Genomic DNA, 12,183 nt, shown 5'->3' with positions numbered 1-12,183 from the left:
GAACGTGAAGAAGTTACCCAGAATGAAACATTGATGAGAAACTGAAAGCGTAAACGATTTTAAGCGCTATAGGGAGAAGGAGTTAGAAGCTCTAAAATCCATAATCATAGTTTTATTCGAGGGTAGAAAACATAAACTATTTGAGGAGAAGAGAATAAGGGTAAAAAAATATATATATATCACACGCAGAAGCCTAATAGTGAAACTGCAGAACACCAAAGATGAAAAGAAAAGAAAAATTAGCTGCAGAAGACACCTCATTACCTTGCCATCAGTCTGAGAACAGAACTGTCAGAAGTAAAGGGTGTCGGAACCCAGGAAAGTATTCGAATTCTTCAAAGTTCTGAGAGAATGTAATAGTCAACCTGCAATTGTGTGCCTGGCAAATCTGTCTCACAGGAATAGGAATGAATTCATGACATCTTCAGCTAAATAAAAACTTTACCACCTACCAAATCTTAACTAAAGAAATTTATGATGGTTGTATTCTAGAAGGGAAAGTAAAAACGGAGAAAAAGTCTGAGGTCTAATTGGAAGGGCAAACAAATAAATTTGAAAGCCATGATTCCATCCAAACAAGCATTGTATGCATGAATAATAGTATTTCCAGATTTGTAGGTATTTTTTTAAAAGATTTTTAAGGGAAAGAATTAAAATATTAGACAATAATAATATGTAACTCATGGGATGAAGTATGAATTTAAGCATTCTTTAAGTGTTCTTGTATAGTTCAGGAAACAGATTCAAATGAGGAAACTGAGACACAGAAATGTTGAGTAACTTGCCCAGTGTCACAGAATTCGTCCAGAATTCTTTCTTTGGTCCTAAAGACTTAGTGGGAAAAAAATTGAAGACAACAAATTGAGATCATTTGAAATCAGGATTTGGGGGGTCTTGTCCTTGGCTGAGGACAAGATAATGGGATGACTCAGTTTTCTGTCTCTCAGTTTCTTCATTTAAGTAATAAAATTAAAATTCTTAAAATAACCAATGATCAAGTCAAGAAGAATGAAGATTATGGTTAGTGCAGTCGCTGGAAATAACAGAGCAATGATGGAAACGGACACGAGGAACAGCCTCATATTCTGCGTTCTTCTTTCTACTTTGTATGCCTGTGCTCGAGAAGGAAGGGCAAAGTGTAAAAGGAGCAGAATGTCCACAGAGGATCCCATACAGGCAGATGGGAGAGAATAGAGCCCCAGGAGGGGTAAGAGCCTCTCCCTTCTTGCCATGAAGTACATGAAGTATCTGCATTGTCATTACTTTGGAAGGGATTTTGCGTTGTACCATCTTCAGACTGCTGTCACAGCACTAAATCTTTCTAAAATGACCTGTGTCCTATGCTTACTGAATTCAACTAAACAAATCCCTGAAAGTCTGCCAAAAGGGAGGAAAATATCCATCAAGAATCAGAGAGCTGAAGCTCAGTTACTGTTCTTCCCGGATCTTCCCTTCTGTTTGGAAACTCTTGTTTCTTGGCATAGATGGCACGTTGGGGCTGACTGAGCTTCAGTGGGTGTGATGTAAGTGACACTGGGTGTGATGTAAGTGACAGTGATGCCACCTGGTTTGCCAGAAATGGTGGAAAGGGGCCGAGGAAAGCCCCTTTGTGTGGCAGGATATGAGGAAATGGAATCAAAGTGTAAAAAGAGCCTGAGGAGGAAAGTAAGCAGCAGTGGGCCAAAGAGACAGTAAATTTAGAGAACAGAAACCCTGGAAGATAAATGACCTGTGTCCAGAGGGGACTAATGAAATCTCCTCTTTGCGCAAATCAAGTAAACAGTGTGTCCTTCTAGCTCAGTCAGTCGGCATTCATTTAAACAGCTGAAACACAAACAATTATTATGCAGTTACTAGTACAAAATAAATGGATGAAATCACATAGTAGTCCTTTGATGAAAGCATAAAAACAGGAGATTTAAATATAATTTGCATTTTCAATCTTGCTTTTCTGTTATGAGTCACTGAATATGTAGAGAGACCTTTATGTCATTCTGCTTTTAAAATCCTTCTAATTCATCCTTATCACATCTGCTGTAGTTCCTTTCCAGATTCTTACAATTTTTGTAAGATTTTTATAATCCTGTTACGGTGATTACAGATATCTCTGCACCTAAAAGTTAGACTGAGTTTTTCTATAGAAAATTTGAAATGAGAAAGAACTTTAGTTATAGCATTGTGATTTTTTTTTTTTGCATTCTCTATACTTTAGATACTTCTTTTGTTTTGGAAAAATATTATGTCTGTCCATTTCCTGTGGGCATGAAAAAGAGGCTTGTATTTATCAGACATACTAGTTCCTTTTTTGTTCAATTAAAATTAAATGGAGAGAGTTTTACAGCACAGACAGATGGATTCACTTAATTTTCCCTCCAGGATTGTTTATTGTCTCCCTTTGATTGCCCAAAGTTTCTTGTGTCTTGACACACATTTTCTCTTGTTCTCAGGAGCAAGGAATTAAAGACTCAATTACTCAAAGGAGTTGGTACTTTAGAATGCTTTAAAGTTCCATTTTTCATGTTTTAAATGTTTTAATTTTAAGTATTTCACGTTACAGCAGTTTGAATCATCCAGAGATTTTTGAATTTCACAAGCTATGTCTTTCTCCTGAAGTCTCTTAAAATTATTTAAGTATAAAATGAAGATAAATATATTTGAGAGCATGCATATTTCTCTGAGTCCCTACACGCACGTGTGTGTGTGTGTATGTGTGTGTATGTAACATAAAGTTGAATGAGACTTCCAAAGGTCCTAAACTTCATCCCTCTAACTTTAAACATGATTACACTTTAAAAAAAAATCTTAGAAAATAATTTGGTTTTGAAGACTTAAAAGAATATCCTGTTCCTGTGTGTGAAATAATTTTTTTCAGTCTCTCCTTTCTAGAAAGAAAGAGTATTTGGTTATTATCTGTACTTACATCACTCCATCTATTTGAAGACTAATATATGTAAATAAATGCCCATTTCCTACAGCATTCCTAATCCTTTCTGTTTTTAAAACTTTAAGTAAACTATGATAAGGCACACTGTGAGAAATAGTTGGCTTGGGAGAAAAGAAATATGTATATTTAGACCGTTGCCTTCTCATCTACAGAATAAAACCATCCCCCGTTGTCACCATATTGCCAGGACCCATGCTTGTTAGTAGCATTCAAAATATGTAGACTAACAGCACTGCAGAAGCAAAGCACGTTTCCTCTGTTTCAAGGTTTATGTGAAATTTCGTCTCAGGCAGTAGCCTGGAGTCTTAAGTTCTGCTTATTTGTTTAAGTTTAGTTAATCCGTGAGTTCCAAGAATGCTAATCGCTGAGTGGATTTTTACATTTGTATTTTAAGAGTGAACTGGCTTTCCGGGAGAGTATCAGCTGGCAGCCACTAAAAATTAGCAATGAAGAAAATCACTCTGCTCATCATTTGCCTTCAGAAGATAGATTGTGTCAAGACAGAAATGGGCAATGTTCCCATAGACTTTCAACTACTCTAAAAAAAAAAAAAAGTGGTAGGAAACTATCCGAAAACTCAGATACTTATCAAAATAACTAAAGAATTGCCTAAAGCAAAGCCCATCAGGAGTCTACCACGCAGCAGCTGAAACCTTGCCTTGACCTGGCCAGCCCGACGCCGTCTTGCCAGGAACCCCTCTGAGCCCGTTCCCAGCCCCTCTTCTTCCTCTTTGCTGAGCTGCAGCCACAGTGACCTCCTGACTGATCCTCTGACACCCCCCCCCCGGTGGGTCCCTCTTTCTGGAAAATTCTTTCCCCAGCCCTTGTCTAAATGTCTTTCTTATATCATCAGGCTTCTGATCAAATTTTACCTTAGTGTGTTCTGTGCTTCCCTGTCCTCTGCAATATTTTTTCTTCGTATCGCTTAAAACCATCTGATTTTGTTTTCTTCCTCCTCCTCCTCTTCTCTTCCTACTTTCTGTCTCCCCTGAAAGAGGAAACCTTGAGACCAGGGAATTTTATTTTGTTCACGACGACCTCCTTTAGTCCTGCAATCAGGCACGCCATCTGTATCTGTTAAATGATTTCTACGTGAAAGAAGCCAGACTCAAAGGGCTGCAAACTCTAAGATACCAGTTACATAACGTTCTTTCAAAGACAAAACTACAGGTCCAGCAATCATCCGTGGTTGCTAAGTGCTGGGAGTGGGGAGACGGGTTGACTGCAAAGTATAAGGGGTATTTTGGAGGGTGAGAGAACCAGTCCACTCTTGATTGTGGTAGTGGTGATATGGCTCTACACCTTTGTCAAAACTCACAGAAACGGTACACCAAAAGGAGTCATCTTGACTGTATGTCAGTTATACCTGAATACAAAAATGGAAAAAGAAGAACTTCCGAATGTACTTACTCACTTTGAGTGATAACATTACTTGAATATACAAGCCTGGCACAATGGTTAATTTAGAAGTCTTATTAGTTTGTGGTCAGATAAAATGCTGATAGTCAAAATGAAATATGTGAGGATTGTGGAAGTGTGGGTTTTATATACACATACACACACACACACACACACATTTATAAAATACTGGTAATTCTAAATGAATCATCTAGTATTTCCTCAGATAAAGAATAATTTTGGTTCAACTAAGGCTAAAAAGATTCATTGAGTTTTTCCTTTGGAAAAGCATAATCATTGGACTTAATCAGAAAAATATTATTACTGCAACTGTTGAGAATAAATTATTACAAACAAAAAAAGAAAATTTGTTAAATGAACAAATACCTTGATAACCTTTAAACCACATCAGACCAGCATCCAGCTCCTTAATGGTTAAACTGCTTTTCTAGGGTAATCTGGTGGCTCATCATCCTTAATCTATCAAATAGTCTAAATTAATCTAGTCCTTTCCAACCTTTCTTACATGAGAGCACGTATGTGTGAATCCGATAATGTTATATAGCATTGGAGAAATAGGAAGGGATTTACAGCTTGGTGAAAATTGTGTTTCCTTTATTTTATAAAATTATAAGAAGAAAATCTAATTATAAAATGTTAGAGATAATATTAAAAATTAAATTTATCCTGGGACGTCCAAATAAAATCTTTCTATTGAAAAAGATTTACAGCCATCGGTACTTTATAGCACATCTGTAACTTAACTTGCTGCACACAATGATAGGTTGGCTGGGAAACTCTGAGTTAAGAACTTAATTTTCTTTTGGCTCAGGAAATGATGTAATGTGAAGGTTTGTCAGGATCTTTGGTAAAACAGCTAAATCTTTTCAATAAAAATAGAAACCAGAATGAAAACCATAAGGCATGGCATTATAAAGAGGAATACAAATGTAACCTAGCAGATAATGAATTTTTCTTCCACGTTGGGCAATCTCCCATCAAACACTGGACGAATAAAGCACAGTTTACTAAGAATAGCTGGGCTCACTCCGTAGTCTCCTGTTTACTCGCACTGGAACCCTGGGAAGGCTGTTTCATCTCTCTTGGTCTGAGTGGTTCCATTTGTCAAGTACAAGGCAGGGGACTGACCTGGTGACCAGAAATCAGTAGAAATATTGAGCAAAAGACTAGAAGGGTAGCTGGCCTCCACATTCAATCACAGGAAGAGTACAGTTTCTCATCTTTTAAAGCAAACAAAACAAAACAAAAACATAACAGTGCCAACAAAAGCCCTTTCACAAGCTTAATATTCCTCTTGGTGGACCAGAAAACCTCTGGATATGACAAATAACAACTTTTGAGAAAATTGGACATCGGAGCAAACCAAGCCAGTGGCCAGTTCACCACATCATCTATTCGATGATGTAAATGTTGCTGGTTCCACGTTTCCCCGGAGCGGTGAGAAACAGAAGACAACTTTTGAGACTTCATTTCATTTGCCTTACAGTAGATTGTTTAGCCTGAAATCATGAAAACCAGTAAGCAGGGAGTTGTTCAGAAGTTTTTTTCCTCTCTTTTCTTCAATTTTAAGTGCAGGCTGCCTTCTCCGTGTTTGGAGAGAGGAACTTCAAAAGATGTTATGCCTGTGCTCAGACATCAGCACTTTGAAATCTAAGCCAGTGTTTTGTAACAGTTTTCACAGCCGAGAGCAAACACGGTCTGGCACAAACATCCACACTTCTCATTTGAGCTTTAGGCCCACCGTTTGATCTGAAATGGATCATATTAACTTTTTGAAATGTTTCCTTTAGAAATTACGCCGATTGAAGTAATGTTTCACACACACAAAGCAGTTTCACTGAACACATGGATGGTTAGCTAAGTCAGTTTCCTCTCAAAAATGTATCTTCCTTATTTACTTATTTCAAGCAACCGTTGCGTGCTTAAACTCCGCTCCAGATACGTTAAAGTTTTCAAACAATTGCAGGTCCTGCTGCTGCTGAAAACCTCACAACCTAAGAGAAGGCAAATGCATGAGAAATTTTTAACTGTTGTCATCAGGTCAGAATGCCAAGAAGAAACAAAAATGGGAGCAGAAAATAATACCCTTCTGCCCTGAAGTTATTCCAGGACACCGAGGCTTTAAGTGAATTTGCCAGCATGGCCACCAGTTTTTTCATGATGACGCGTTTTTCCCATTCCATGCTGCAGAGACACCCTCCCCCGGCCCGCACATCCTCTCTCCAGATGGTAGCACGCAGCGGAGGCGGCCCCCGGTGGCCTGAGTCCTCACCTTACTGAGTTAAAAGGAGTCCCAGGTGAAGTTTACGAGTTGCAGTTTTGACTTCCAAAGATTTATTTAGTGACTTAATCATACCTCTTTTTCTTAGGTTCCCTAGTGAAAATCTCACCTCTTTCATCGCCCTGTTCCTCACCTCTCCAAGGGACTCCTGCCAGCAGCCCGGTCAGCAAAATTTCTGCAGTTCAGTTTCCAGAATCAGCCGACATAGCCGCCAGACAAGGCCTGCGTTCTCACCGGGTGTTAACTTACACGCAGAGTGCCCCTGACCTTTCGCCTCAGATCCTGACGCCACCAGTTATCTGTAGCAGGTAAGGAATTGATCGCTGTTAGCTGGAGCTTCACTAGTAACAAAACTCATTCTGGTTTTCCTCTTAGGAACACTCACCAGCAGTCCACGCAGCTGTGTGTGGGCTGGCCCACGTAGTTGACAAGAAAATGCAAGATAATATGATTTGTGTTGACTAGGCTAGAAAAGAAACTTAATTTTTCGGTGCTTTTTTTCCATTAACAGAAAGTTTAGAGGCCGTATGGTCCACACAGCTAACCTTTGGAGATGATATAAAATAATTCATTGTATATTTTGTCTGCTTCCTGTTGGAGAATGCGTACAACCTCTAGTTTTAAAAAATCCTTCCAACTAGTTTGATATAAGTTGATATTTTATTGGGGTTTTTTTTTTTTAACTTGTTCTCCGGGGAGGATTTTGTATCAATTTGAAAGGTACTATTTTATCTTAAGTCTGTAACTCCCATTTTAAAGCTTTAAAAATGTGCGGATAACACATGGCCCGTTAGGACCTCCCCAAGTGGATCTCTGAATGCGATTAAGTAGTTGCTGGGGCTGCTCTGTCGTACTGAAACAGGATGGCAAAGTGTTGTCTACCACAGAATCAGAAAAGGGCCTAGCATGGTACGAGCAGTTATCTTACCTTGATCCGCTTGAAAGAAATACCTCCTCTTACTGATCAACAAATTATTGTCCTTTACTAATAGCTTCATGGTGAGTAACTAATCTTAAAGCATTACATTTTTTTTAAGTAATAAAGAGTTGAGTGTTTTTAAACTGAGCATAATCCCGAGAGTGTCTTGAATAAAAAGCTCCCCCCGCCAATAAGGTTAATGCGGATAACTGAATAAATTAATTACATGTTGGTCTTCTAATATCAAATATTGGGTTAGACCCAGACCTGATCGACAAACTCACGTTTAAGCCTCACAGATTTCATTTTTCCATCCTTTGTTCATAAACTCTACAAGTTAAATGATGGTATCTTTTAAATTATCTTTATTTTTTACTTCCTTTCTCTTTGCAAATATTTTTTAAAGGGAAAATCATTTGTGTTTGTTGGACCAGGACCACAGTCAAAAGTTACTCTGCCATCTGAAGGTTCTTCTGCTACCCTCTCTGTAATGGCTTTTTTTAATACAATAATTTCTTTCTTTCTTTCTTTCTTTCTTTCTTTCTTTCTTTCTTTCTTTCTTTCTTTCTTTCTTTTTTTTTTTTTTTGGTTTTCCCTTTTTTTTTTTTTTTTTTTTGACAGTAATTTCTGAGGGAGGTTAATTCCATCTTTTTCTCCCCACCAAAAAGTAAGCTCTGAGCTAAAAGTAGGCTCATATTCTACTCCTGGTGATTCACAACACAGATCACTTTATTACAAGCACTGAGAAGTCCTGCAAAAAAGGCCTCATGATTTAGGTTCCTTCTAGTATTTTCTGAATTTATTTGACCACAGAACCAATTTCTTTAGGTTAACATCCCATAATTGCCCGTAGAGCTAGTGTTTGGCGGAACACCTTTGAGGAACATTTTTTGTGTGTGGTTGTGTGTCCTGAGCCAAGATGAAGCCCAGTGGAGTGACCAGCCTTGGGGACATCTGCTTCCAGGGTTTCTAGGGAGACTGTCCCACTGTGATCTCCAGACTTGCGAGAAATAAGTAGCCTGAAGGTAAAACAAGGATGTTCAGGAAAGATGCACCATTCACGTAACTTTTCTCACCAGTCTGTATTTTTGTATTTTTTGCAGAAAGTATGTAATGGGATTTCTTTTTTTTTTTTTTTTAAGAAGTTTGGGGGAAAAACAAGGGAATTTCACTGCCTTTCAGTAATGTTAATAAATCCAGGAGTGTGTGTTTTATGTGTTTGGGCTTTTTAAATCTATAATTTAAACCATGTTTTATTATTGCCTTCAAGGCAGTCACCCATGTAGGCACAAAGAGCTCCAGAAACACACGACTAATTATTGTGGTTTCCCCTGCTGAACTTGAAGGGTTTGGCATTGAATCCCAGTCTCTTGGCTGCTGTAATGTCTATGCAACAAGCTGGTTTTTTGGCATATTTGAACTACTAATTTAAATGTTCCTTTTAAGTATTACCTTGCAGTGAAAGATCGTCAAAGTGACACACTTTACTTCTACCAAGTGTCATCCGGGAACATAAACCCAGCATTTACATCTACTGTCTTTTTCCTTTGGTTCTATCATTAAATCAAACTGATGGGATTTCATATTTAGAAATAGCGTATGTGTGATGCTTTCCACTTACATTCTAGGCCTGAAAAATAAATTTACTTTGGATGAAAATACTCTTAACTGGGAAATGTTTATCTCTACTGCACGTATAAATGTGATTCATGGGGGAAAAAGCGATGAGATATTTAATAAGTGAAATTATAAATGACCACTCTTTTCCTTTTAGAGTCGTCTGTGGTTAAATAACAAACAAGAAACCCTCTGAGACCTTTTGTAATAGTAGGCAAATGAAAGAACCCAGAGCGAAGTGCAGAGTTAAAACCTACTCATAAAGTCTCTAAACAAGATAAGTGAGAGAGGAAACTTGCCAGGCCATTTGTGGGGTTACTTTTTGATTTATTGAACGGTCAAAACTGTTGAGAAAGCAAAAGCATCCTACATCCTCCAGCCTCCTCTGTCAAAGAGCCCTGCCTACCTTTCAGGTACCTTCGTTGTCCTCCGTTCCTCAGTGTGCTCCCTTGGCCTGTTTTGCTCAGCCAGCATCCTATGTGGTCAATTTTACATTCACTCTTCATCAAAAAGTACGTCTACTTTATTCATTTCCTTAGGGCCTTAGCAGGTGAACTGATCAATCTGAAGAGAGTAATTTTTATTTTGTGGCAAAAAAAAACCCCAAAAACAACTTAACCTACTATCATTCTCTTCTTATGCAGTCTTTTCTTAAGGGCTCTTTGGACATTAAATCTCCTAAGCCATAAAAACAAATCTAATAATGTTAAACAGACTCCAGAGGATTCTCTTGGGAAAGATATTTTTGATCAAATACACTTGGGCGCCTCCAAAATCACTCCTGGAAGTAGGTAGCAGACTACCCCAGGATTCTCTAAATAGTGTAACTCAATTTTGCTGGTTGTTTGACTCAAAGTGTGGTCTAGGCTGTGGAGTTGAACAGTTTCTGATCCTTTTTATCGAATGTGCTTTCCCCCAAAAAGAAGACATTATCTTACACATATCAGCATCCATGTATAAAACACAATGAACTTTTTTCTATCAAACGAGTAAGTAGAAGGTAGAAATATTTGATGATTATTCTCTCTCTTAATGTATCCATACCTGGTGCATGCCTGGGATCTTTGGAAAAGAAAAAATTCTTCTTACAGCTGTTCCATTATTTCTCAGCTGTGGCAGACCATATTCCCAAGGGACTCCTGCTGACGGGCCCCTGGAGAGAGGTGGGGCAACCATCCAGACGCCCAGCAGAACAGGTGATTCTTTATTGGATTCCATTCCTCAGAATGGAAATTGCTTTACTTGATTTTTTTTTCCTGATCCAAAAGGTAACATATGTCTCTGATGTTTTAGATTACACATTTAAAAAAGCCAAGGAAGGAAATAAAAATCATAATCCCTATGGCTGAGAGTTACTCGTAGGTTAAATTTTGATGCAGAGCTGTCCAAAATGTTTCTATACATCTATACACAAATGTACACTTTTGAAAGTGTGAAGCCATTTTATATAATGGATACCACTATATAGAAGTGTTACTTTATCGTGCACATTGGAGGGGCATCGATTTTAGGGTGCTCTCTGGAGATCTCCATTGCAGAAATGACCCTGCTTAGATCACTGTAAGCTTGTTTAAAAAAAAAAAAATTCGTAGTTTTACCTGGAAGCTGTATTATGGAAAGGTTCAGAGACAGGCTTTGGAGCCTGGTTTATATCCTGATTCAGCTACTGACTCATTTATCATCTCTGTGCCTCACTTCCTTCATCTGTAGAATGGAAGTCATAATAGTACCTACCAAACAGGACTGTTGTGAGAATTAAATTATTAACGTGTATAAAGCACTTACAATATCTGGGCCACTGTAAGTAGTGTTTGCTGCCATAATTATTGTAATAATCATCATTTTACTTTTACTGATGTAACCCTAGGGACTTGCTTTTGTTCGTGCTGAGCTTTGACAAGTTGGGGGAAAAACAGCTTCCCTGAACTTCAGCCTTGAGGACAATAGTTACCTAAGAATGATCCTTAATTACCTGCACCAGCATTTCCTGATAGATACTCAGTAAATATTCATTGATACTCATTGATTATTTGCCTAAAAGAGTAGTGTGCTGTGGTAACGGACAGAGTTCCGGGGACACAGGCAAGGAAAAATCCAAAGGAGAATTCTCTGTGTGGCTGTTATCTGATATCATAGCTCTGGAGATTCAAAATATTCCCTTCTCTATGCCCCATGGTGTCTGATTCTAACATAGAAGCACTTGCACGGAAAGATGGGAGAAAGGTGGGTCAGCAGTCTTGAGAAAGGAGAACAGAGTTAGCAGAACTGTTTCCTGACTTCCAGACTTAAACGTCCTGGAGGGAGCATGATGCTGGCTTAAGGAGCAGCAAATAGGTCAAGTGCAGTTGAGTAGAAAGCCCCAAACTGGACCCAGGGCTGCAGACTCACTGAACTTTCAACAAAGATCCAGTTTTCCAGTCCAGTGGGTTTGGGAAAAGAATGAATCTCATCCCCTGCTTCACGTCGTCTGAAACTTTATTCTGAGATAGCGCCCGACCTAGATGTAAAAGCGAAGCCAATAAAACTTCTGAAAGAAAACACTAGAAGATATCTTTGTGGCTCAGGGAAAGGCAAAGATTTTGTAGGCCATGGAAACCAATAACCATAAAAAAAAAAAAAAACCTAGACTTCATCAAAAGTAGAGGATAGGATGTCGGATAGTCTGGTGGCAGAATTTACCAGCTGTGTGCCCTTGGGCAGTTTACTTAACCTTTCTGTGCCTCAGTTTTCTATCTGCAAAGTGAGGGCAGTAGTGATGCAGTGATGCAGTGATACCCACCTCAGAGGACTGGGGAGAAGATTCAATGCGTTAGTGCAAATAAAGTGCTTTCAGTGGTACCTGGCACTTAGCAAACACGCCATAAACTTCTTTCAGGCACTCTTTTCAGCGACGAGAAGCTTCTTGAGGTCTTTACCCAAGAAGCATGTTCTTCAGACACTTGATACTACCTGACTGGCCCTCTGGTGAGCACAGTGTAGTGCTGACTGCAGTGGGAGTTAGTG

At 38.7% G+C, this 12,183-nt stretch overlaps 1 protein-coding gene across 2 annotated transcripts in view; it reads left to right on the top strand.

Annotated features, from left to right (window-relative positions):
- Nucleotides 1–12,183, top strand: part of PDE3A (phosphodiesterase 3A) — a 285,788-nt gene that overhangs the window by 245,111 nt on the left and 28,494 nt on the right. For both annotated transcript variants that reach the window (XM_072954755.1, XM_006199915.4), the window contains exons 6-7: nt 6,733–6,952; nt 10,291–10,376. In XM_072954755.1, coding sequence (XP_072810856.1) covers nt 6,733–6,952; nt 10,291–10,376 — 306 coding nt within the window. The remainder of the gene's footprint in view (nt 1–6,732; nt 6,953–10,290; nt 10,377–12,183) is intronic.

Source organism: Vicugna pacos, chromosome 34 (genome assembly GCF_048564905.1).
Source record: "Vicugna pacos chromosome 34, VicPac4, whole genome shotgun sequence".
In the NCBI taxonomy this organism is placed as follows: domain Eukaryota; kingdom Metazoa; phylum Chordata; class Mammalia; order Artiodactyla; family Camelidae; genus Vicugna; species Vicugna pacos.
The sequence above is the reverse complement of the archived record's forward strand: the minus strand, read 5'-3'. Positions and strand labels throughout refer to the sequence as shown.